The sequence below is a fragment of the Emiliania huxleyi genome (genome assembly GCF_000372725.1).
Source record: "Emiliania huxleyi CCMP1516 unplaced genomic scaffold EMIHUscaffold_11, whole genome shotgun sequence".
NCBI classification, from domain to species: domain Eukaryota; phylum Haptophyta; order Isochrysidales; family Noelaerhabdaceae; genus Emiliania; species Emiliania huxleyi.
In genome coordinates, this window is record NW_005201792.1 from 1,103,830 (window position 1) to 1,129,021 (window position 25,192).

The 25,192-nt window shown below is 67.1% G+C and overlaps 6 protein-coding genes across 6 annotated transcripts in view; 3 read left to right on the forward strand and 3 right to left on the reverse strand.

Moving 5' to 3' along the window:
- Positions 1–2,024: 2,024 nt before the first annotated feature.
- On the forward strand, positions 2,025–2,884 carry EMIHUDRAFT_351545 (hypothetical protein). The gene has a single exon (XM_005792059.1). The coding sequence runs from the start codon at positions 2,067–2,069 to the stop codon at positions 2,766–2,768; it is 702 nt and encodes a 233-aa protein (XP_005792116.1). The 5' UTR covers positions 2,025–2,066; the 3' UTR covers positions 2,769–2,884.
- A 7,997-nt stretch (positions 2,885–10,881) lies between these two features.
- Positions 10,882–11,658, forward strand: EMIHUDRAFT_200276 (hypothetical protein; the record flags this gene model as incomplete). The annotated part of the gene is made up of 2 exons (XM_005792060.1): positions 10,882–11,573; positions 11,643–11,658. The coding sequence occupies 2 exons, from the start codon at positions 10,882–10,884 to the stop codon at positions 11,656–11,658; spliced, it is 708 nt and encodes a 235-aa protein (XP_005792117.1).
- A 457-nt stretch (positions 11,659–12,115) lies between these two features.
- Positions 12,116–12,850, forward strand: EMIHUDRAFT_200277 (hypothetical protein; the record flags this gene model as incomplete). Its single annotated transcript, XM_005792061.1, has 3 exons — positions 12,116–12,592; positions 12,751–12,771; positions 12,842–12,850. The coding sequence occupies 3 exons, from the start codon at positions 12,116–12,118 to the stop codon at positions 12,848–12,850; spliced, it is 507 nt and encodes a 168-aa protein (XP_005792118.1).
- A 5,045-nt stretch (positions 12,851–17,895) lies between these two features.
- On the reverse strand, positions 17,896–18,657 carry EMIHUDRAFT_200280 (HAD family hydrolase; the record flags this gene model as incomplete). Its single annotated transcript, XM_005792062.1, has 2 exons — positions 17,896–17,976; positions 18,103–18,657. 2 exons carry the CDS (start codon positions 18,655–18,657, stop codon positions 17,896–17,898), a joined length of 636 nt encoding a protein of 211 aa, XP_005792119.1.
- A 1,781-nt stretch (positions 18,658–20,438) lies between these two features.
- EMIHUDRAFT_62696 (hypothetical protein) lies at positions 20,439–20,915 on the reverse strand (the record flags this gene model as incomplete). Its single annotated transcript, XM_005792063.1, has 1 exon — positions 20,439–20,915. A coding segment is annotated over one exon (477 nt), but the record flags the coding sequence as incomplete, so codon positions are not given.
- Positions 20,916–24,701: 3,786 nt separating this feature from the next.
- EMIHUDRAFT_200282 (hypothetical protein) overlaps positions 24,702–25,192 on the reverse strand; it is a gene marked incomplete at both ends in the record, with an annotated part of 1,796 nt that continues 1,305 nt past the window's right edge. Inside the window, one exon of the mRNA XM_005792064.1 lies at positions 24,702–25,091. Within this exon, the coding sequence (XP_005792121.1) occupies positions 24,702–25,091 (390 nt within the window). The remainder of the gene's footprint in view (positions 25,092–25,192) is intronic.

Here is a 25,192-nt window from a genome sequence, read left to right on the forward strand (position 1 = left end):
CAACGATGGAGACACGCGCAGCTTCGATCGGAGAACTTCCAACCCAATTCTTCGCAGACACTCGGCCTCTTCCTTCCCAACCACCGTCCATTTGGGTGCAGCTCAAGGCAGGCCAAGGCGGGCGCCTGCCCGCCGCTGCCCTCCACCCTGCCGCCAGCAGTAAATCGAGCCGACCCACCCGCGGGCGCGGCTAGGGGCGCGGTCGCTTTATTTAGGAGGGTGGAGACCTCTATCTTGGGTGAGGGGGGGGGGGTCAAAGATCGTGGGTCGATCGACGACCGGAGGGTCCCGACAAACACAGACAGAACAAAACAAAACTCAGACAGATCTGTACGGGGGACTCTGAAAAATATTTTACGTGGTTGAGACAAAGCTCAAGCACAAGAGACAAGTGGGGGTGCCCGTGCCGCCTAGTTCCGCGGACGGGCCCCTCCACCCTTCATGTACGGATCATGTATGCACCTACAGATCCTGTGGTGGGATCGCTTGTTAATGCATGGTCCGCTTTCGTCTCCGCTAGAGACTCGAGCCGTAGAGACAGTGAGCCGCCACACAGGGGCATCGTTGGCGCACATACTGAGCGGCAGCTGCGCTGGAAATAAGGAAGAGGCGCGTTATTACTTCATGCGGAAGCTTGACAAACACACGGCGAGGGCGACAGCAAGAGTCGAACGCGGAACGGGCGGCGCCTGATTCAAAAGACACAGCCACATTCCTGAGACGCGCGAGGGCAGCCTCCTTAAACGCAATGGGGTCTAGATTTGGAGCGCTCGCCGGAGAGGAGTACGACAAAATAGCGCCCGTGATTGCCTGCACGCTGCCCGCACTCACAGACTCCTACCATACCCGAAAGAAAGAGAGAGGAGCTAGCAGGAGAGGTGACGAGGGAACTGCAGGTAGTGGAAGGCAGCTTCGATCACCATCCAGACATGGGTACGAAACAACGACAAGACCAGGGCAAGGGCGGAGGAGCGAGAGAAGAACATAGGATGGATAGGGCGCCTGTTCACGGCATGGAGGGTGAGCCACGCCGAACGGGAGGAGTCCGGAAGACGAATCGTCGACGACGACACGCCACTAGCAATCCCGTCGTCAGCTGTCACGATGCACCCGAAGGGGACCCCAGCGCCAACATCATCGGTGGAGGTACAAGTGTCCGAAACGAGAGTGGACCTGAGCAACGATATGACTTGGCGGCAAATGATCATAGTGGGCGTCAGAAGAGTCGTCCTGGCGCGAGGAGAGCTCGATAAACTCGAGGGGCCAAAACATGCTATGGGTCCCAAGTATGGGTTCGGGACGTATTCACACCAGTGTGAAGGTAGGGGACCCTGGATTTCTCCTTTCAGTGTGTTTCTTTTCCAGGCGGAGTGTGCGAGGAGAGCGGAGCTGCGCCGAAAGGCGGGAGAAGCCGCGAGAGCAAGGGGTCGGCAGGCGGCGGCGGCGTCGCAGAACGAGGCAGAGGGAGCGACGCGACAGAGGAGGAAGCGACAGGAGGGAGAACGACGAGAGTGGGACGACCGCGAGGTGGCATGAAGGTTGCAGCGAGAATCGGCGAGCGAGGGACTGCGAAGTGAGATAGGAAGAGGCGGACGCCCAAGGGTGGGCGACGGCTAGCGCACAAGCGCACCACACTCCTCTCCTTAAAATCCCTGTGTGGTGGCGGCGTGCCGTCCTCCCATCCTCTCTTGGCGTGTCTGATTTCTTTCTTTTCTTTCGTGTTGTTTGTCGTGTTAGTGCCAGTGCGCGCCAGTCCCGTGCCTAGTGTAAAGAAAGAAAAAAGACACGCCAAGCGAGGGAGGGGTGGGAGAAGGACAGGGTCCCCACCTGCACGTGCCTAGTAAAGAAAGAAAGAAAGAAAGCATTCAGACAAGTCGACAGACAAGGAGGAGGGAGGGGAGGGATGGGAGGACTTGGCTAGTGTCCTTTCAGCCATTTTCTTTCTTTCCCTACACCGAGTGTCCTTCTTCGGACTCGTTTTTCGAGCGTTTTTCGAGCGTTTTTCGAGCGTTTGTTGTCACGGTCTCCTGGGGCCCTCGTTGTTTGTGCTTGTGTCGAACCCGTGAATGGCCTCCGCCATCATCGCCGGCGCCGGCGCCTCCACAGGAGCCGCGGTCGCACGAATGTGCGCCGCACGCGGCCTCGCTGTGCACGGCGCGCGGCGCCGGCCACCACCGCAGCAGAGCGGCGATACGTTCACGGTATCTGCAGTGGACTTTCGCGATGAGGAGTCCGTCGAGGCGTTCGTGGCTCGCGTCGAGGAGTCCTCTGGGCCTGTCGCGCTCGGCGTGCACAACATTGGAGCGAATGTTCAGTTCAGCGTGGCTGACACGACGCCGCAAGTGTTCAGGAAGACTTGGGAGCTTGCCGCGCTGTCGTCGCTCCACTTTGCGCGGGCGCTCGGCGCTCGCATGGCGTCGCGCGGCGAAGGCACGCTCATATTTACGGGCGCCACAGCCTCGCTGAGAGGCGCGGCTAGTTTTAGCGCGTTTGCCGCGGCGATGCACGCCAAGCGCGCGCTCGCGCAGTCGCTGGCGCGCGAGCTCGGGCCGCAGGGCGTGCACGTGGCGCACGTCGTCATCGACGGGCCGGTCGACACGCCGTTTGTGCGGCAGCTGCTCGGCGAGGAGAAGTATGGCTTGCTCAAGCAGCGCGGAGGCTTGCTCGAGCCCGACGCCATTGCGGAGCACTACTGGGCGTTGCACCAGCAGCCCAAGTCCGCCTGGTCGTTTGAGAGCGACCTACGGCCGTACGCCGAGCGATGGTGACAACTGCCGATGTCTGTGAGGTGCCGCCGCTAGCTACACCTAGGTAGTGTGTGCCAGTCACTTCCACACCCTTGTCGTGCCAGCGAGAGAAAGATCAAAGAAAAAAATCGCACCTCGAGCGTCGAGGTACGAGGTCGAGGAGAGTTAGAACGAACAGATCACACAGATCAGAAGACACTAGACAGAACGTTGGACCTACTTTTCTTGTCAACAGGATCATGCGGGGTAGAAGGAAGGAGAGAAAGAAAACAGAGAACACGGACGAGGGATGCGAAGAGGACAGGGTCCCCACGCCCGCCAGCGCCACAATGTCTAGTGGTCCCACGCCCGCCAGCGCCACATGAGTCATGACGCCCACAGCAGCCGCGTTGGTCGGCGCGCGCCGACGCCGACCATCTTTTCTGAAGAGGACAGGGTCCCCACCCACTATGTAGGAAGGTGAAGAACAGCCAGGCTCGCGTGGCGAGCGTTTCTTGTCAACAGGCACCACAGCCGCCCACTCGGGACACTCATGCCGGCATACTGTGAGCTTCCCGAGAATCCATTCGAGCCGGCGCTGCGCCTCGTCGCCACGCACCCGCTCTCCTCGTTCTGCGAGACCAAGCAGCCTCCCAAGCAGCCACCACCGAGCGCAAAGCCGGCACGCAGCGGCAAAGGCTCGGCAAAGGGCAAAGCGAAGAAGGAGGCGCAGCCGGCGGCGGTGCCAGCGCCCGCGGCGAAGGACGAGAGCAGCCCTCCCGCCGCCTCCCCCGGCCACGCGGAAAGCGGTCGCAGCTCGCCGCCGTGGCGCCGGCCGCAAGATAGTCCCGTCGACCGGCGTGAGGCAGAAAAGATGAAGGCGTACATGAGACAGATCGAGGCGGCGGAGGCGGCGGAGCGGGAGCGCGCAAGGCGGCGGGCGCAACGCGAGGCGTCCGCCGCGGGCGACCCCTGTGCGTGCGGCCGCGCGCACGGCCGCAAGCTCTCGATGCGTCTCACATCGGGTGGGCGAGAGCATGAAGGCAGTCTCCTCCCCCATGGGGGACCTGTCGGTGACACGTCCGTGCCGCGCCCACAGGTGGACCGAAGTGTGAGGTCTGCTCTGGCGCGCGGCCGCTCCCTCCGCCGCCCGCGGTGCGCGACGCCCCCCTCTTCACGCCTTCGGAGGAGGAGTTTGAGGACCCTCTGGCCTACATCGCAAAGGCGCGCAGAGTAGCGCCTTGGCGCAGAGGTCAGCGACTCTTCTCGAGGAGCCGCTCGCCTACATCGCAAAGAGACGTAGACGCGTCTTGCACGAGCGCAGCCGCCCTAGCCCTGACCCTGACCCTGACCCTGACCCTGACCCTGACCCTGACCCTGACCCTGACCCTGACCCTGACCCTGACCCTGACCCTGACCCTGACCCTGACCCCTGACCCCTGACCCCTGACCCCTGACCCCTGATCCCTGGCCCAAGGTCCAGCGCTCCTTTTACGAGTACGGTGCCGCGCACCGCGTAGATGCAGAAGCGGCAGCTCTGCGGGGCCCTCTCTGCAACCCCCCCCCCCCCCACACACACCCACTCCCTCCTCCCCCGCTGGCCCAGCACTCCGCTGACCACCCTGCGGCGTTGCACCTGCGGCGTTGCACCTTGCGGCGTTGTCTCTTCACGCACACCCGGAAAGGCGCTTTGCCGCGCCGCGGCTTGCACAGCACCCTCCCCCCCCTTCCCCGCCTCTGCAGGCATCTGCCGCATCCGCCCTCCGCCCAGCTGGTCCCCCCCTCACACCTTCCACCTCCGCCACGGACCCGACGCCGCAGAGCCGACAGCGCCCCGCCCAAAGCCGGAGCCACCCTCCCCTCCCCAACCGCCACCCGAGCCACCCTCCTCCGACCACCCGCCCCACCCGCCCCACCCGCCCCACCCGCCCCACCCGCGGCCCGGCGCGCGATGGAGCGGCGCCGCCGGCAGCGCCGCCGCCAACGGCGCCGCCGCCGCTGGCGCTGCCGCCGCTGGCGCTGCCGCCGCTGGCGCCGCCGCCGCCAGTCCCGTGGCTGGGACGGCTCCCCCGCCGGGTGCCCCGCCGCTGCAGGAGCAGAGCTCGCACGGCCGCGTGCTAACCCAACCCTAACCCTAACCCTGACCCTAACCCTTACCCTTACCCTTACCCTAACCGCTGCAGGAGCAGAGCTCGTATGGCCGCGTGCTGCCGCCGAGCGACGTCTCGTACAGCGCCATTGGCGAGGAGAGACGCAGCTCTCCGCCTGGCTGCAGAGAATGGGTCAGTTAGGGATTACACGCTAGTCGTAACGAAGTAGGAGACGCAGTTCTCCGCCCGGCTGCAGAGGATCGGCACGCGCGCCGAGGCTAGCGGCCACGCCGCCCCACGTCTCTTAATTAATGAATACACTAATGTCACTATTGATGAACAGGAGAGCGGCCACGCCGCCCCCTTCATCTGCACTTTCGTCTCCGCGTACGCCTCTGTCGCCCTCGGCGCGCTCAAGAAGATGGACGCCGAGCTTCGGTCCGAGGCCTTCCCGGGTCAGCCGGCGGAGGAGCCGCCGGCGGCGGAGGCGGCGGAGCGCTTCTTCTGGGAGCGGCTAGCTTCGGAGAGCGAGGCGCGTGTCTGGCGTCGACAGCGGCGCGCCGAGCCTGCTCGCCGTCAGCCCGAGATTTGCCGAGATCAGGCGCGCGTGCTGTACTGCTCGGACGTCGAGGGGACGGCCTTCCCGACCGGCGCACCTCGCACCGCCGCACCGGCCCTCCTCTCCCCACCACAGGCCCGCCCCTGTGCACTCTCCCCCGCACCCCCCCCCCCCCCCCGCACTCTCCCCGCCGCTTCTCACCGCGCCAGACCGCGCCAGGATGGGCGCCCGCCCCCTTGCTAGGAAGTGTCGTGGGAAGTGTCGAGGAAGTGTCTAGGATGTGTCTAGCCGGAGGAAGCGCCCCTTTGCGGTCAGGCGCGCGCGACGGCCCAACGGCGAGGGACGCCCGCTGGTCGCTGCAGCAGATCGCCAGCCACGACGCGTCGCTGCTGCGCTTCGTGCGGTACGACATCCCCGGCGTGAACACGCCGATGCTCTACTTCGGGATGCTCTTCGCGATGTTTTGCTGGCACGTCGAGGACAGCCACATGTACTCGATCTCGTACCTGCACGAGGGCGCGCCACACAGACTGTGGCACGGCTTCATTGCTACTCCACTCATTAGTTCGTGTGAACTAACTAGGGGCGCCAAAGACGTGGTGCGGCGTCTCGCCGCGCCAGGCCTAATTAATTAACACGTACCTAATTAGTCCTGGCCTAATTAATCAACCAGGTACGGCGTCTCGCCGCGCCAGGCCGCCGCCTTCGAGTCCGTCTTCGCCGACGCGGCTTTCCCGCGCGACGTTGCCGCCGACCCGCTGCTGCTGCAGAAGAAGGCGTCCATGATCCCGCCGCACATGCTCACCAGCCGCGGGGTCGCCGTCTGCCGCGCCGTGCAGCAGCCGGGTGAGTTCGTCGTCACGCTGCCGCAGGCCCAGACACTTCCTAGACACTTCCTAGACACTTCCTAGACACTTCCGAGACACTTCCGAGACACTGCCGAGACACTGCCGAGACACAGCGCGAGTTGTCGTCACGTTGCCGCCACGCCACGGAACGCACAGCGCAGTTTCACGTTGAGCAGCGGCGAGTGGCTCCGCCCCAGGCCTACGTACTGACACGAGACATTCTCTTGTCTGACCGCCTACCACGCTGGCACGAGATGGCATTCTTCACACGCTCGCCTGGCCGCAGGCCTACCACGCCGGCTTCTCGCTCGGCTTCAACGCCGCCGAGGCGGTCAACTTCATGCTCGCCGATTGGCTGCCGTACGCACTCTCCGCCTCGGAGGCGTACCGCACGCTGGGCAAGGAGAGAGCGCACCCTCGCCCCGCGCACCCTCCCCTCCCCTCCCCTACCCGCCCTCCTCTCCTACCCGCCCTCCTCTCCCTCGGCGACCCTCTGCGACCTTCGGCGAACCTCGGCGAACCCTCGGCGACCCTCAGGAGCCGGCGATCGACTTGGAGCACCTCCTCCTCGACGCCGCGGAAGCTCGCCACTCCGCGGAGGCGGCGGTGCGGCTCAAGGCAGCGACACTTCCGAGAGACTTCCGAGACACTACCTAGACAGGCGGCGCTGCGGCTCAGGGCAGCGAGCGCCGGGAGGACCCGAGATGGGCCGAGATGGGTTCGAGACTTGCGCCCTCTGCGCGGAGGGAGGGCTGCGCGCAGGAGGCTCGAGGCTCAAGGCGGCGTGGCGCTGGTTCCGTGAGTCCCCTCCCCCCCCCTTCCCTCGCCGCCAGGTGCTCGTCGACGAAGAGATTCGCGCGCGCGCTTCCGTGCGCTCGAGAGGCGTGCCCGAGGTGCAGCCGCACGAGCGCGTCTCGCCCCGCCGGTCGACGCACCGTCGTCCCGGCGCCAGTCGTTGCCTGTCGTGCCGGTAGGTTCGGATGCACGAGTCCGACCGCGCCGTCAACGTCGGGCGCGGGCCGGCTTGCCTCCGGTGCGGCCACACCTGCCACTTCTCCTTCGTCCAGATCGGGACGGACCGCTCGCGCGGCGGCGAGAAGAAGGGGCGCGGCGGCCGCCAGCTCGCCTGCCTCCGCCACTTCGAGGAGCTGCCCGAGGGGCGGCCACGCCTATCTTCTCGATTTCGGCCCTTCACTGGTGAGTTCTGGTTCATGACTTAGGAGCTGCCCGCCGAGGGGCGTCACCTCTTTGTGCGGCACGAGGACGAGGTGCTGCGCGGCATCGTCGCGCGCTCCGCCGACGCCAAGCCGGCGAGCAGGCCCGACCGCGCGTAGATGCTCCTAGACGTGTTCCTAGACCTCTCCCTAGACCTCTCCCTAGACCTCTCCCTAGACCTCTCTCCAGACACGCCCCAGATGCCAGGTCCACCGCTCTCTCAGATGCCGCGCCTGGCTCCGTCCCCTCTTGACGCGTGTTGCGCCACTTGCGTCCTCGCCGCCTCACCCGCCCCCCCCCCCCTCCTCCCCTCCACCCCTCCCCTCGACGCGCAGGCCGATGCTCGACCCGCCCGCAAAGCCGGGGCCGTTGCCGCAGGCGATGCAGCGCGCCATCGCCGAGCTTGACGCGCAGCACAAGCTCAAGCGGCAGAGGCGCTCCAAGCCTAGCTGACGGGCCGCGGCTGTCGGGCTTGGCGCGGTAGGTGCGATGGAGCGAGGTAGGGGTGCGAGGTAGGGGGCTCCGGGCGTCTGGGCGTCTGGGGTGTGGGACTGGGCGCGGCCACAGCTGTGCTGTTGCAGAGGGCGCGCATCATGCGCTAGTACGCCAGGGAACCAGCATGCTGGTGGACGAGCTCCTGGCGCGGGTCAGTGGAGATAGCCCCACAAATCAGTGGAATTAGTTTTCAGACATGTTTTCAGAGGACAGAGCGAGAGGATTCGTCATTCGTCAACCGCCCCCGGAAACCGCGCGCGCGTGGGCCGTGGCGGCTGGAGCGAGCGAGCGCGGAGCGGCCGAGCGCGCGACCCCGCGACCGCGACGCGACCAACAACACCACACATAAAACGTCCGCGCGCATCTTACCATCTTAGGGATTTGCCAACAATATACCTACAATCTTAGGCGCAAATCGCACAGCCGATCGCACTTGGAGCACTTGGAGTGCAGTCGGCAGCCTCACATCCAGGGCCGGGGAGCTTAGAAGCGCACCCAGCGGGCCGGATGATCGGGATCGGGCTACGGGCTAGAGAGCCCTGACCCCTAGCTAGGGGGGGTGCGCATTCGCAGGGCAAGGGCCTTAAGGTAAACACGGATCGGTCTCCGACCTCTTTTTCTTGAAAGACGTAGAACCCACACGACAGCCGCAGCGCGGCGCCGTCTGCTCGGCGCGCAGGTCGGCGAAAGGAATTTGCTCGTGCTTTGCGGACGCAGTGCGCATCGCAGGATGAGACTCCCGTGCGACCAGATCGTCGAAGAGCTGCCGCTGCTCAAGGGTGACGTGCACAATGTGACGAGTGATGAGTATTTGCAGACGATCGCGACGCGGCTACTATACTCGCGCTCGTGCGGCGTGTACTACTTTTCGCTTCTCGCCGCCTCCGTCACCGAGGTGGTCTGGATCCTCCACCCCTGGGCGGTGCCCGGCCACGAGCGGCGAATCGACTATCCCGACTCGTGGCGCGTGAGATAGACGCACATCTACGCGCAGCCGACACTGCCGGACACGCTCGAGTCGCCTCGCCGCCAGCCCGCGCTCTCGCGCCCGCCGCTGGTGCCTGCCTATCGCTCCGACAGCCGCCGCTCCTCGCAGGCTCTTCTTTCTGGTCGAGCTCTACCTCACCGCGGGCCTGTTTGGAGAGACGGCGCTACGGATCGTGCGCCAGCGCGCCGCCTTCTGGGGGCAGTGCGGCAACGTCTTCGACGCCGCCGTCTGCGTCCTCTCCCTCGTCTCGTTTGCACTGCCTCTGCTCAAGCTGGCGCGGGAGATGGAGGCGAGGTGTAGCCGAGATGAAGCCGAGATGTGGAGAGCTCGGTTTGGCGCGCGAGAGAGGGGCCGCAGCGGCAGAGGGCTCGCAGCGGCAGAGGGCTCGCATGGAGAGCAGCGGCAGAGGGCTCGCATGGAGAGGCGCCGCGCTCCGAGCCCCTCGGTGCGGGTGCGCAGGTCGCCCTCCTCTCCATCATGGCGGCCTGGGTCTGGCTGAGGATGGCGCGCCTCCTCTCCGTCGCCCGCACGCTCCACAGGCAGCGCTCGACTGCTGTCGGTCGGCTCGACGTCTCCTTCGACGACGGCCTCGGCAGGCACTCGTCGTGCTCGTCCTCGAACGGGTCCTCGGACGAGGAGCCGCCGCCTAGGCGGCACGCCCCGACGGCGAGCACTCGCCCTTCACTGCGCCGACGCTGTGAACAGGAAGCTGTGCTCGGCGTCATCACCGAGGGCGCCGAGCAGCAGCAGCAGCAGCATGCCCTCCTCCGGCCACGCTCCCTGCCCGCGGGCTTGGGCCGGCTGTCGAGCTGACCCGCGCTCACTCCAAAACTCTACCACGGTTCCTGTGTTTCATGGTGAGATAACGCGCTCAACGCGCGATATGTGTGCACCGGGTCTTTCTTTTTTTGATTTTGTCAATTCAACTCATCAGTGAACATCATACATCAGCACTGGATCGAGAGAACATTTATGTGCTGACAGATTACACTGAGAACAACACCGGAAGAAAAGAAAGCGAGAGAGAGAGAGAAGAAAATCAAGAAACATATATATTGGACTGTGTGTCAGCTCTGTGTGTGTCTCATGTATACGTACGTCAGGGGCGGCGACCCCCCCATCTACAGATGATATGCGCATCTTGAGATAATATGCATCTAAGATGCGCCCTACCTGATCACTGTCTTGCCTCTGTATATGTGCTCGACGGCATCTCTAGATGTTTTTTTTTCAACTAAGATGCCGGAGCATCCTGGGATATGCTCGAATCATCTGAAGATGCTCGTGGGGCATTTAATGATTATGTAAATGCAAGTTAAATTAAAGTATTAAAGACTTTTGAGCGGCGTGTGAGCCCTTGGATCAAATAAGTTGGAGTGGAGACTATGAATCTATGCTTCTCTCACGCACGAGCTGCTATGCTATATGTAAGTGTGAAGCTCACCCATTGAGGAAGTGAGAACTGCTCGACCCACCCCTGATCCTGCTGAACGAGCTACTCTTGTAGCTCGATCGGTCACACCGCCACCGCCGTCGAGGAGAGGGGGGCGGACGACACTGCTTCGGCAGCGTGCACCTCGATCCTGTACCGTGTTTGTTATGACCCCCCCCCCGATGAACACACCAGCGAGGGAGGGCGAGACGATCGAGGGGTCCCGTACGATGCGGAATCGATCGACACTATCCAGTGCTAAAGTACTAAAGTGTGATGTGACTAACTAACCACTCTGTCGTGTCTGTGGAATATTACTGATGGTGATGGAACTGCGAGCCAGTGAGTGATGGTGGGGCACTTAGCCCTTGAATCGGCGCGCCGTGCCAAGAATCTTCTCCTCATAGACAGTCAAGAGGATTTTTGTAGACTCCGCGCGAGGCTACAGATTTTTCACCGCTGAGTACCGGGTAGTAACGACGTCCGACGCTTGAAACGTCGACTCGCCCTGAACGCGAACACACGTATATGCGCCGCGTGGTGGACGACCAGCAGCGGGAGAGTGTGCGATCGAAGGAGGCGTGGCGCGAGCGGCAGGCTGCGATCTCGGCGCAGCTCAAGAGACTGCATCATGAGGACCAGAGACGCTCGCCCCGAAAGGCAAACGGGCTGCCTCGCAAGAGCTTTGGTAGCGGCCCGCCACCCGCCAGTCCAAGGACTGGCTCGCCTTCGACTCCGCGGACGCGTCTAGCGGAGAGCCATAACAGCCTCTCCTCGTCCGACAGCATCAGGTCTGACCTGGCCTGCGAGGGTCTGCACGGGTCTGTGGGTGAGGGCTTCCTCTCAGTCTACCGGGAGGCCGCCGTGGATTACCGACGCTCGGTGTCCGAGGCCGTCCTCGCCATTGATGACGCCAAAGATGCCGGGGTGCAGCGCTGGCGGAATCAGCTCCGGATCGAGGCGGAGGCGTTGCATGCGGAGCTCTCGAGGGAGCTAGAGCTGCACGCGGAGCGGCTGGCGGCCGAGCTGTCGCGCACCGCCGAGGCACACCTCGCGCGGATCGAAGGTGCGGAGTCTGCGCGCTGCCCCGCCGAGGCTGCCGAGGGGCGCCGGGACGCGGGCGCGTCGCAGCCCTGCCGGCGGCGCCCGGAGCGTGGCAGGGTGATTGCAGGGGTTGTGGCGAGCGTCGGCATCGGCGCCCTCCTCGTGCTCGGACTTCGGTCATTCGACCGGGGGCGGTGGCCAGCCGCCGCCCTCTGGCTGGGGCTGTCTCGACCGGCCGCAGCTAGGGCGGCGCTGGCATAAGCGGTGAGGGCGCGGGGTATGGCAGGCTCCCCAACAGAGGACTATCTGTGTGTGATCTTGGGGCCAGGAGCTGTGTCTTTGCGTGGACAGAGATTTCGGGCCGTGGTTTTTGTGCGGGCAGAGACGCGCCGCAGCATTTCTCTTCACGTGAGTTCTTCACGTGTAAACATATGATCTCTGTACTCTGATCTGCGAACGCGTGCGGAGAGGGCGGTCTGCATTCTCTGCCACGATGCCTGATCCTGTTCTGTGTGTGTTGGAGGAGAGAGAGATCAGCCATTACTCTGTCCACTTGGTGGAGCACTTGGAGTCGACTCACGAATTCTTTTTCCGAGCACCGACGCTCGGCGGTAAGCGCGCGCGCTCGCCGAGCAAGTACCCGGGTAGCGCTCCGAACAACACCAGCTCCACTGGTTGGCTGCTGCGCGGCCCGGGCGTGTCCGCGGCCGCAGTCTCTATGTCGCCCGACTACTTTGTGCGTGCCACGCGCAAGGGCGGGCTGCCGCTGTCAGTGGAGAAGCGGCGCTATGGCAAACCAGTCACGATCCTCGAAAACTGTGGTGGCGACGTGCCAGGGCTGCTCGCTGCGATCAAGGCTGCTCTAGGGACGGGAGGCACACTGCACGGCGGCGGCCTTGAGATCCAGGGCAGCCTGATCGAGCAGCTCAGTGCGTGGCTCCTTCGTGCCGGCATCGTGCGTGGCCTCGCAAAGCCCGCACGGCCGCACGAGAGCGAGGAGGATGCGGCCGCTGCGGACGCCGCCGTGGCCGCCGCACGGCCGCCGAGGGATCGGCCACGCTGGAGCGCGGAGCGTGTGGCGGCCGCCACTCGAGCGGCAACAACGGGCAGCAGCTCTCTCGCAGAGGCGTCGGGTGCGCGCAGCCCTTACGACGCGTTTTGCGCGCTCTGGCGTGGCTGGCCGTACTGGGACCAGGTGCAACCCGAGAGCCTCCACTCCCAAGCCGTCGCAACGGCTGCTGCTAGCGCCCTCGCCGCGCTCCGTCCAGACAGCTGTCGCTTGCCCCGCCGCCGTCCCGTCCCGGCCCCGGCCCCTCTGCCTGGCTGCTGGATCACGCCTTCGCGCCCCTGCAGGACTGGTCCCGGCTGCCGGAGGTGTGGAGCCGGGCTCGCGAGGAGGGGGGCCCCGCCCTGTCCCTCGAGGCCAGCTCTCTCGGGCAAGCAGGTGGCGTGAGAGTCTCTCTCCTGCTCCGGCGGGCGGGCGGCGGTGAGGAGGGGTGCGGGCTGGGTAGGTGCGGAGAGACCTGCGGTGCTGCAGACGGCAGAGGAGCTGTCGGCGGCGCTGCGCTGCCTTGGGATGCTCGCAGAGCCGTGCGCCTCGAGGCGAGATGCAGCCGCGACGTAGCCGAGATGTAGCCGCGATGTAGCCGCGATGTAGCCGCGATGTAGCCGAGCCGTGTACCTCGAGGCGTGCCGCATTCGGCAACCTCGGCCCTCGCCGCCTCAGACGCCGCCTCCCCCCCCGCCGGCCCGCGACTTGCGCCCGGCTCCCCCTCTGCAGGCAGACGCGAGCCCAGAGGCTCGCGGCGGCGCGCGGCGGCGGCGCGGCGCGCGCCAGCGCGGCGGCGAGAGGAGGCGCAGCGAGAGGAGGCGCAGCGAGAGGAGGCGCGGCGGGCACGGGCAGCGAGGCGGGAGGAGGGCAGCGGCTTGACGTCGCCGCGGCGCGCCGCCTCGTCCAGGTCTCCTCCTCCGCCGCCGAGAGATACCGTGCACGAGACAGCCGCACCCACCGATACCTCCCTCGGCTGTACCTCGGCTGTACCTCGGCTGTACCTCGGCTGTACCTCGGCTGTACCTCGGCTACATCTCGGACCACCCACCCCACCGAGATAGGCTTCCCTCGGCGCACAAGCGCGCAGCGGCGCCGCGCGGGCGGGTGGCGCTGGCGCGTCGCCGTCGCCGCACCGCGCGCCGGTGAGAGCTCTCCTTGCGTCTGCCGTCGCCTCGCCGCCCTTGTGCTTCACTATTCGCACGCCTTCCCGCGCCCCTCTCCACGCGCCCCTCCTCCCCGCTCCCGCCCCGCCCCTCGCCGCTCCCTCTCACTGACGTCTGTGTCTGGCCAGGGCGGGAGGCAGGGCGGGAGGCCGCCTCCTCCTCCGCCTCCTGCAGGCTGGCGGCCCGTCCGGCGCACGGCGAGAGGGGTTGTGCCGGCGGTTGCGCCGGCGGTTATGCCGGCGGTTGCGCCGGCGGTTGTGCCGCCGCCGGCGCGCGGTCGCGGTCGCGGCGCGGTGTCGGCCGGGCGGGTTTCCCGCGGGGGGGGAGGCGGAGGCGGAGGCGGAGGCGGAGGGGGGCGCGGCAGACGGCCTCGGCTCGCGCTGGGCGACGGCGATGGCTGGTCGGGCGACGAGTGGTTGTCGGACGAGGGGTGGGGGGGGGAGGGGTGGGGGGTGGAGGGGTGGGGGGAGGAGGGCTGGGGGGAGGAAGGTCGCCACGCGACGAGGAGCGGCGCGAAGGCAACGCCCGCGGCGGCAACCGCAGCGGCGCTGGCGGAGGCGCAGGCGCAGGCGCAGGCGGAGGAGGAGGAGGAGGAGGCCGCACTCGACGCGGCGATCGCTCTCTCTCTGCGCGACGGCGCTCTCGAGGCGGCGGAGGGGGGTGGGCGGTGTTGTGCGCACGGCCCGGGGCGAGCGACGGGGCGCGGCGCCGCCCCTAGGCGATCGAGGCGAGGCTGGCGGTGCAGAGGCAGCAGTGGGAGAGAGAGGTGCGGAGCGGCGGTGCGGCTCTCCGCCCGGCGGGCGGTGGTGCGGGGCCGCTGCACAGGACGTGCGAGGAGCTGTGGGGCGATTTGAGCGAGGAGGAGGCGCGCTCGCCCGCAGAGAGGAGCAGGGAGGAGCAGGGAGGAGGGTGCCAGGCTACCGCGGGCCTGACGGGCTCGGAGCCATCTGCAGGCGTTCGCGCTGGCGATCCGTCTCTCTGCCGAGGAGGCTGCGGCGGCTGGGCGGCCGGTCGGAGGCCTCTACGGCGGAGGCGACGGCGGAGGGTGCGGCAGCGGCGATGGAGAGAGCGACGCGTTCTCTTCTCTCCCGTCGACCGACGACGAGCTCGAGGAGCAGCTGCTGCGCGAGGAGCAGTTGCGGCGACAGGCGGCAGCAGAGCCGCCATCGCACCCGCCGCGGCCGCGGTGGGACGGGGAGCCGCCGCCGCCGCCTCTGGGCGCCGGGGCCGCCTCTGCAGCCTTCAACGGCGGGATGGGCGAGGAGGAGGCTCTGAGGTCCGAGATCTAGCCGAGAGCTCGCCGAGATCAAGTCGAGATCTGGCCGAGATCTAGTCGAGATCTGGCCGAGAGCTAGCCCGAAGCCGTCTAGGTCAGCCCGGAGGGGGTGTCCACTCTTCCTCTCCTGGCTCTCCTCTCCCGGCTCTCCTCTCTCAGCTCTCCTCTCTCAGCTCTCCTCCCGCGCAGGCTCGCCCTCGCGCTCAGCGGCGAGGAGGCGGCGGCGGACGGGGCGGCGGTCGCCGAGTGGCCGGCGAGCAGGGCGAGGGCGGAGGCCGTCCATGACGCTCCGCCGACACCCTCTGAGGTGGCGCGCGGCCGAGGCCGGCGCGTTGGCGCTCGTGCAGACTCGTTTCCGCCGCCTGCCGCCATGTCTGCGCGCGAGCAGGCTGCGTACGCTTTATTGAGCGCGGCGCGGGGCGAGGACCTGGATGGGGAGGCCACCGTCGATTTCCTGCTCAGCATGTCGCCCTCTGACGCGCGCGAGTACGTGAGTGACTGGCTTGGATCCGCCGCAGCGGGCGCGGTCGAGGGTGCGCTGGCGGGTGCGCGCACTGAGGCGGAAAGAGGTTTGAGCTAGCGCGTTTTTTGTGACGATCATACTAAAAAACACCCGAAGCACCGGCCGGTGAAGGCCGCTCGCTGCCCGATGGCAGGCGCTTCAAAAAAAAGATGGAGACGCGGAGCTGCCGCTCAGGCAGGCGCGGCGGGAGGGGAGGCGCGAAATAGCGCCGGGAGCGAGATCCAGTCTCTCACCCCCACGGAAGACCGCAGGGGAGCCCGGCACCCACATTCCTCCACTCCCACCGGCCCAGCCACGGCGCTCGTGTGGCGGTGCGCGGTCCGCTCGCCACCCTGCTTTTGGTGGGCGAGCCGGCAAAAGCGCAGGGCGAAAACCCGGCGGGACTACCGTGCGACCTAGGGTTAGGGTTTGCGGAATGGCGCACTTGGTGCAGCCAGACCTCGGGGCGAGGAACCGACAATTCCCGCCACGTCTCCAGGCGCGCAACCTAAAAGAAAACACTTTATAAACTACACGCCCTCGCCGACGATGCTTCAAACCCGATTTTCTTCCAGCTCTCTCTTCCAGAAGAATCCAGAATCACGATCCAGTTTCGCCTGGAAGACTCTCTCTCTATCAATGTATGTGGCTCTTACGTACGTCCCCTCTCTCGATGCCCACGCCGGCGGCGGCGGCCGCCTGGGGAGCGCATATGGCGGCGCAGGCGCAGGCGGCGGCGGCGGCACACCACAAACGGCGGCGGCCACCCCCACCCAGACGCCGTAGGCATATGACTGTAGGGCCCCAGAAGGCTAGCTGGTAGCTTCATTTGTAGTAGCACAGCCGCCGGTGTGCTAGAGAGGGGTCCCCGCAGACGCGCAGAGGTGTGGGACGGGAGGGTTGAGAGAGAGACCCATGACCACCCATGACTACATGGACCACACTCACATGTCTTTGCATGTAATAGTTTTGTTATACCCTCATGGGGCACAAGAAAGAGGCTCTACGGGGTCTGACTGTGTACGGTGGTCTGTGCTGCTGTCGGGCTGTCAGCGCTGCTGTCAGGCCACTGTGTGCAACTGTCGGGCTGTCGGGCAGCTGTCAGGCTGTCACGTTAGGGCCTGACAGCGACGGAGCACCTCGACTGTCAGACTCTGCTGTCAGGCTGTCAGATACGTGCTGTGTCAGACTGTCGGAGAAAGTGCTGTCAGTGCGCTGTCAGCGCTGTCAGGCACTGGTCAGGCGCTGTCCGGGGTTTGCTGTCAGGCTGTCAGACCAGGGCTCAGTGCTGAACTCTGAACCTGGGATCTCACAGGACCACGCTCCACGGTTTCAATGGGCGTTAAGTTTCATTGCGGACATTGCACATTGGGACGCGCAATGTCCCGCATGTATTGTCTCGGCTGAGAAAAACAACAACCTGACCAGGGAATCACGAAAAACGTATCGAGCGATGTCATCCGTGCCCGTCCCAGACGGAGTCGGACTCCCTCTCCCCGACCCTACCGCCATCCGAGTCTTCCCGCTCCTCGCCTCGCACCTCCAGCTCGAGTTGAGCCTCACCCGCCGGAGGAGCCTGCACTGCAGCCAGAGCCGTCGCCTCTCCCTCCCACGCCCCAATTGCTACCTTGCAGAGAGGGCAGGTATCTTCCGTCAGCAGCCATCGGTCGATGCACTCCGCGTGGAAGTAATGGGCGCACGGAGTACGGCGGACTAGCCGAGCCGGCTCCGCCTCGAACTGCGACAGACAGATCGAGCACGCCTCCCCCTTCCCGTGCGGAGCGCCTCCACAGCAGCCCCGGCATGTGCAACCGCCCTCCTCGCAGCTGGCGCAGCTGCAGCGCCGGTACGACTGCTGCGGCATCGCGTCGAGGAGCCGCTCCATCTTCCTCAACTCGCCGTGGTCGCTCGCAGCGGTGCGAGTGGCTGCAGCCCGGATTTGCAGCCGCCGCCGTGCTATCAGGAGCAGCCCGCAGAGGAGCACGAGGCAGCAACTGCTCGCGAAAGAGATTCCCGCGAGGACTATGCCGGACCACTCGCCTTCGGCGTTTGATGGCGGCGGCGGCCACAGCGGCGGGGGATTTGGCGGCGCCGGCGGTGAGAGCTCATACGTGTGATCGTACATCGTGTTTGTCGAGTCTGCAGGCACTCGACGTAGCCGCCGACGCACGGCTCCGCTTGAGTGGGCTCCGCTAACTAACGACCCGGGACCCGACCCCCCACATACCGATGAGCGATGTCAAAAAGAATTTTACAGAGGAATTTCAGAATGAAGAATTCGCGCCCGCAAACCACCCGGCACATGCACCTGCACACGACTCGCGAGGGGTAGTCGGCGTATCTTGGTAGCCGACGAGGACGCTGCCACCATGCGGCAGAGAGAGGCAAGGCCAAGGGGCGACGAGGCGCGGCGAGGCAAAAGGCGCGAGGCGAGAGACGAGAGGCGTACAAGGAGAACTAGAGACTCACATACACTTAAACACGGCGAACGTGGAACGTACGGCTCTCACTCCGCCGGCGGCTGCAGCAGCCCGCCCAGATCTCGGATCCACACGTCCGCCAGGCCCTCATGCCGCCCAACCGACGCCTCGGGCCCCACGAGGATGACGGCGGCGAAACCCGCCCGCCGGCCGGCCACCAGGTCGGCCGCGCTGTCGCCGACCATCGCCACGCGAGAAGGCGCCGCGCCGAGGGCGGCGGCGGCCGACAGGACCATCCCCGGCTCCGGCTTGGCGCCATGGCCGCTGTCGCAGCAGCGGACGGCCGAGATGAGCGCCGGCTCGTGCTCGGACCCGAGCCAGCCCAGCGCGCCAAGCTGCTCGCGCGTGCTGCGGTCTTCGTCGTTGGTCGCGACGGCGCACGGGATGTCCGCGTCGCGAAGCGCTCGCAGTAGCTCGGAGGCGTGCGCGGCGGGCGTGACGTGCGCCACCACCTTGGCGGCCGCCGCGTCGAGCAGCGCACGCCCGTCCGTGTGCGGTGTCAGCAACTCGATCAGCTCCGAGTTGCCCATGTGCACGACTGGCGCCTCGGGCAGCGGCTCGCGCAGCGCCATGTCGAAGCCCAGGACGTTGGCGATACGCGCGCGCAGCTGACCGTCTGAGCCCGCGCTCTCGCAGATCGCATCGTAGATGGCCGGGTTCCACGTCGCGGCAAAGTCGAGCAGCGTCCCGTCCTTGTCAAAGACGACGGCATCAAAGGCCGTCGCCAGCGCGCGTGCCGGCATCCCGCCGCGAGCCGTGGCCGAGACGCGTGAGACAAAGTGGTGCATGGTCGTCGCAACCGCCGCGACTTGAGCGCGTTTGGCGGAATGTTTTTTCTTTTTTCTTTCCCTTTGGAATTGATTTTGCTTTGGGACGGGGGCGCTTTTAGTCCCGCCTCTGTGAGGCTGATGACCGGGGGTGAAGTTATCATTCTCCGCTACTCAGCGTATCGCGAGGCTCCCAGATCTGCTCTGCGGGCTGGCCCGGGCGGTGCCGTGGCGGGTCGTCGTGCGCCTCGCACCGCAGCTGCTGCAGCCGGGGCACCACGAAGGCGAGTGTGGAGACCGCCTCCGCTTCGAGCTGCAGCAGCTGGTGCACGCTGAGACTCTCCCCTGCGGCCGCCGCGCGCGCGTGCCCCGCCCCGTAGGCCCACGCCTGGCGCAGCGCCGCCTCGAGCGCCGCCACAGATTGCTCGAGGTAGGTCACGCGCGCGCGGAGCTGCTCGTTCCGCAGCAGCGCCTCGCTCCGCAGCGGCGCCTCGCTCCGCAGCAGCGCCTCGCTCCGCAGCGGCGCCTCGCTCCGCAGCGGCGGCTCGGTCGAGGGGACGTTGCCCGGAGACATCGAGGGGGGAGGCGCGGGCGGGAGGGGCGCGGAGGCGGGGCTGGCGTGGGAGGGGCTGGCGGTAAAGAGGGAGGCGTGGAAGAGGGAGTGGGCCGCCGGGGTGCTCGGCGGAGGCGGGGCGACGGCTCGCTCGGGCGGGATCGATGGCAGCGGAGGGGGCGGAGGGGGCGGAGGGGAGGCAGGTGGGGGAAGCTCCCTCCCCTCCTCCCTCCCCGCCGCACTGCCGCCGCTCTCGCTCGCCTCGCTCCCGAAATCGCAGCTGTCGCCCTCTCCCCCCCCTCCTCCCGCCGCCCCCCCTTCCTCCCCGCTCGTCCCCGCGCCCGCCGAAGCCGCCTCTCGCAGCAACACCCCAGCACCGCGGCCGCTCGTCGCCGCCCCGCCGCCAACTCGGCCGCCGCTCCCCCTCGCTCGCGCCTTAACCGCATCCGCGCGCCGGCCCGCAGCGGCGGCCGCCGCGCGCCGCCGCATGCTCTCTCCTAAGGCCTGCCTCTGCTCCTTCGCCTCCTCCGTCAGCAGCGCCGCCGCCGCCCGGTCCGCCGCCCTCTCTGCCAGCTCGAGCGCCCTCCTCCTCGCCTCAGCGCGCGCCTGCCGGAGGGGCGCCACAAGCGGGCTGTATCTCGGCTGCATCTCGGCTGCATCTCGGCTGCATCTCGGCTGCATCTAGGAGCATCTCGGCTGCATCTCGGCTGCATCTCGGCTGCATCTCGGTTGTATCTTTGCTGTATCTCGGCCGGCCTCGCGCCTGCCGGAGCAGAGTGCACAGCCCCTGCGGCGCACCCCCCTCCTCAGCGAGCTCTGGCAGCGCCTGCAGGAAGGGTCCGGGAAGGGTCAGGGACGAGTCCGCCCGACGCCGCCCCTCGCAAGCCTCCGGCGGCGCCCGGCCGCCGTACGGCCTCTCCGGGTCGGCGCCACGCGCCAGCAGCAGCTTCGCAGCCGCCTCGCCGCCGCCGCCGCCGCCTCCTCCTCCTCCGGCACTGGACGGCCTCGCCTGCTGCCGCGCCGCACGTCCACCCGGCTGCTCCGCACCCGACGGGCGAGCCTCTCGAGGCCGCGAGGGCGTCGGCCGAGGCGGCCTCGCAAGCAGCGCGAGCGGCGTGGCCCCGTCGGCAGCAGCAGCGTCAACCTCTGCGCCAGCGTCGAGGAGGAGCGAGGCGGCTTCAGTCCTGGCCGAGGCGGCTGCGGCGTGGAGCGGAGTCCACCGACGGCTCTCGTCCACCGCATCGAGCGGCGCCCGGGCGGCGATCAGCAGCCGCACTGCACCCACCCGGCCACGCGAGCAGGCGAGGTGCAGCGGCGTCTCGCCCGAGCTGCTGCGCATGCCCGCGTTGGCGCCCGCAGCGAGCAGCGCCGAGACCAGCTCCGTCTCGCCCGCGTGAGCCGCGCCGTGCAGCGCCGAGCGACCGTCGCCCGCGCAGCTCGCGTCAACGAGCGCGCCCGCGCCGAGCAGGCTCGCTGCAATCTCGCGCCTGCCCGCCCGCGCCGCAGAGTACAGTGGCGTCACGCCGCGGGTGTTGCGCCGGTTGACGTCAGCGCCCGCGTCGAGCAGGAGGCGGACGAGCGACTCGTGACCCGCCTCGACCGCCAGAGTCAGGCGGCGAGTCAGGTCCTCCGCGTCAACGGTCTGGACGGGAGGGCCTAGCGTGCGGCGCGTCGACTCCTCCGGCAGCCCAAAGTGGCCGAAGAGCTCCGCGTCTCGGAGAACCATGCGCTGCAGTCGAAAAGCCCGGCTGCGAACTGCCCGCGCCCGGGGACGGCGCCAGCACAAGAACCAGGTTCGTTGTGAAGAGCTGGGGCGCGCCACCCAAGAGCCTAGGTAGGTGCGGATCGGCAAGAGCGCAATCGATCTTTTTGCCCTCTATCACCTTGGGTTGTTAAGAACTTGAAACACACCACGCAGGGGCACAGCAAGCACGGATAGCCGTTGAGGAGAAAGGGCGTAAGGTGTATGCGCAGCCACGGCCGTGCCGCGGTGTATGCGCCACCTCCCGCGAGCGCGGCGGGATCGGAATTGCGGCCGGAGGGAAGGGCGAGCCGCCGCCGCCGCCGCCATATACCATCAGCACAAGAATTTTGCAAGCCACGGAATGGCGGAGGCGGACGGAGATGGCGGGTGCGCTGCTCGGGATGGAGGGAGGCGCCCTGAGGATGGTGGCTCGGGTGGCCAAGCAGCGGGCGATACAGGTGACGCGCCACTGGCAAGCGGTGGGGATCCCTCTCGATCGAGTCGCTCGGGACGGAGCGCTTCCCCACGGCCACGCTCGCTCGCCGCCTGTCATGGGTGCGGCGGTAAATTTCGCACATTGTTCCACGTGAAGCCGGAAGACGGACCTGCGGCTACGAAAGTAGCTGAAGAGGTGGTTAGCGCCATCCTAGAACGGATTTCTGAGCGGGTGGAAGGGGAAGCGGAGGAGGGGATGAGGACGCGCCTGTGCCACGCCATGCAGGGACAGGGGGTGTTTGTGTGCTTTTGTTGTGCAGCCCCTGTGGTCCGTGAGAAGAGGGGGCAAGGAGACGGGTTGGCGGCGAGGGGGGGGGCAGTCGTCGCAACAGGCGAGCGCATCCCGAGCCGGGGCTGCAACTGTGGATCGACCTCCCCCGGCGCGGATCTTGCCAGGAAGGGCACGAGGCAGCCCGGTGAGGTTCGTGCCGGCAGCAGACAGAGCAAGACAACGGGAGAAGGCGATCCGAGAAGCCGAGATGAATCAAGAGGCCGCGGTGGCGGGCGAGAGGGCGGTCCTGGCGGAACTCAGGGCGATCGGTCTGTCGTTCGCGGCCAGCACCGGCGTCCTCAGGCCAGTACAAGCACGGGAGGTGCGGGGCCTGGCTAAACGACTGGTTGGCTCGACAGACCTTCTTGGACAGGTTTTCCGGTGGGAGGGGGAGGACTACCTCGTCAACGACATTGCACCGGGACCGACGTCGTCGGGGGGGCAGGCGATGAAGGCGTACGTCTGCTGTGTGAAGAGGCGTGTGGCATCGGCGGGCCCGCTGTCCGAACACAACTCGGCCTTTGATATCCGGTCGGTGCGGGACCGAATCGAGAGGGACCGGGTGAGGGGGAGGCGGCGCAGCTACTGCGCAGTCTACGGCCCGGCGCGGAGCGGCGGGAGGGAGAAGCGGGACCGTCGGCGAACCCGGGCCCTGCCACCCCCCCTTCGCGAGGGGAGACGAGAGCTAGGCCGGCCCCCACGAGTGAGGTGGACGGCCGACGCGTGGAACCGCGGCTAGAACGACCGCAGGGGCAGGGGGCCGCCCCCGTGGCCCCGCCCCAGGCGACACGGCTGCCGGCACCGCAACCACGCCCGCCTCCACCACCACCGCCTCCGCCTCCACCGCTGGAGCGGCCGTTGGGTCAAGGGGCCGCTGCTGGGGCTTTACACCAGGCGCTGCGGCCGCCGGTGCCGCCACCGCACCCGCCACCCCCGCCACCGCCTCCGCCCCCGCCGCTGGGGTGGCCGCAGGGTCAGGGGGCCGCCATCGGGGCCCCATACCAAGCGATGCGACCGCCGGTGCCGCCGCCGTACCCGCCCCCATGCCCGCCCCCCCCCTCAGCCGCCTCCGCCCCCGCCGCCGGCGTGGCCGTCACCGCTCCAACCCACGCGGAGCCTGGGGGACCCGGAACCGCCCCGTCGGAGGCTGGGGTACCCGGGGGAGGGGTCCGAGGGTGGGGAGGTGCCGTGGGGAGACAGCGGGTCAGCCGGCGGGCCGGAAGGCCGGGATCGGAGGGCCCCGGGTGAGGCCTGGAGTCAACTCTGTCAAGGGAGGTGAGAGTCGAGCTGACTCGGCCTCTGCGAGTGGAGTCGGGCCGTGCGAGCCCACCGGAGGTAGACCTGTCGCGGCGGCGGCCGGACCGCCGTGATCTACGACAAGAGGGACCGCGCCTCCCCGAGCTTAGTGAGGAGCCGGCGGAGGGGAAGGGCGAGCCGAGAACGATAGAGAGGCCACGGATGCGGGCGCGACTCGCCGACCAGGGAGAGCCGGCCCGACCTCCCGGGGAGGGGTGGCGACGAGACACGATGCCGCCGCCCTCGCCCGGGGAGGCCCCACCCGGGCTGTCAGCTCCCTCGGAGCCAATGGGGCTAGCCGGCGGAGGTGGGGCGGGGGGGCCGCCTCCGAAGAAGAGACATCAAAAACGAGTGCAGAGGCAGTGGGGCGACGCCCGAAAAGCGAGCAAGAGACCGAACCAGACCGAAGATTCGCCCTGATGGGTGCGGGACGAGGCCCCCGCGCCGGGGAGCCGCCGCGCAGCCGGGCAGTGTACACGTTAGTTAGTCGTGTGTGTACGTGACGGGTGGTGTCGTAGTGTCCGTGTCCACTAGCTCCGAGTAGAGGGGGCGTTCTGCAGTTAAGGGGAAACCCGGTACACGGAGCCCTCTCGGAGACCCGTGTTTACTTTACGGCCCTTTCCCCGCGAACGCGCACCCCCTGGGCTAGGGCTCTCCTGCCCGCAACCCGATGCCAATCATCCGGCCCGCTGGGTGCGCTTCTTAGCTCCCCGGCCCTGGATGTGCGGTTAATGACTGCACTCCAAGTGCTCCAACTGATGCCATGCGTGACCTAGTAGTGTGGTCCTCCCCAGCTGTGTATGGGCGTGTGTCCACGTTGGATGGATGGACGATGGCGAGCAAGGCGTGGTGTGGACGCGAGAATAGCTCCGCCGTTCATGGAGGCAACCGATGCGAGCCGACTGGTGTGTGTCGCCGTCGTGGGGGGTTTCGTATCAAGAATACTCACTCACCGCTAACACACCTCACACGGCTCAGGGCTCTTTTGCTCATAGCCCGATGCCGCCGAGCATCCGGCCCGCTGGGTGCGCACCTGCGCGCTTCCCGCTTCTCATGCTCCCCGGCAACCCTGCGCCCTGGATGTGAGCCTGCACACTGACCACTGTGACGTTGTGAGGTTGCCACAACCGGCATTCTCTGGTAGGACGGGAACGAGATGATAGTAGGGAGTAGAAGAAAGCAAAGAGGAGCCCTGCGCACGCACACAGAAAACTGCGGCCGCCAGCGACTGAGCGTCTCGCTGGCGGACGGGGAGAGGAACACAAAGGGACGTCCGGACGTCCATCCACTGGGATGAGAATACTGGAGATCTGAGGTCGAATCTGCCGATTCCACAGCCGCCCACAGGAGCGCCGCCTCAACACGGGGTCTCGGCTCTATCGAGCCATGCTAGCTCCAGCCGCAGCCCCACCCGGCCGCCCGAGGGTGTTCCCGCAGGCAGAGAAGACCAATCCTGGGGGAAGTAACCGTCCGCCGCGCGAACCCCGCCCGCGGGGCACTCTTGACTCTTCCATAAGTGCTCCAAGTGCCGCTCCGCGTGCCAGGTGTGGACTCTCCTGTGCTCCTTCGACACCGGTGTCAGTTTCTTTAGAGTTTCTTAGTTTTCTCTCTTCATATGGCGTGCGTCCTCCCGCGCGGCGGGGCATCTCATCTTCCAAAGTTCCAAGCTGCCGCAAGCGCCTGTCCGAGCGAAGCCGGGAGCCTTTTTACGACGCCTCGCTGCCTGCGGCCGCCAGCGCGGCCTCCGCCTTTGCGACGGCCCACGTCTTGGACGCCTTTGTCTTTTCGAACTTTGCGAGCCAGTCGGGCACCGGCTGGTCGGCGGCGCGCGCGATCGCCACGAGCGCCGGCGCGCACTCCTTGTCATAGTCGGGGTTCCAAAAGGTGAGCGAGACGCCGCTCGCGCCTGCGCGGCCCGTGCGGCCGATGCGGTGGACATAGCTCTCGACGTCCCTCGCCATGTCGAAATTGACGACGTGAGTGACGCCGCGGATGTCGAGGCCACGCGCCGCCACGTCCGTCGCCGCCATCAGGGGCCGCCGCTCGGCGGTGAAGTCGGCGAGGGCCCGCTCGCGCTCCGCCTGCGGCTTGTCTCCCTGGGTGAGATGTGGCCGAGATCTTAGCCGAGATCTAGGAGAGAGAGAGATCGCCTGCGGCTTGTCTCCGTGGATGGCGCAGGTGCCAAACTCGGCAAACG

Coding starts and splice junctions, on each gene's coding strand:
- EMIHUDRAFT_351545 (XM_005792059.1), top strand. CDS start 2,067: ATGGCCTCCGCCATCATCGCCGGCGCCGGCGCCTCCACAGGAGCCGCG.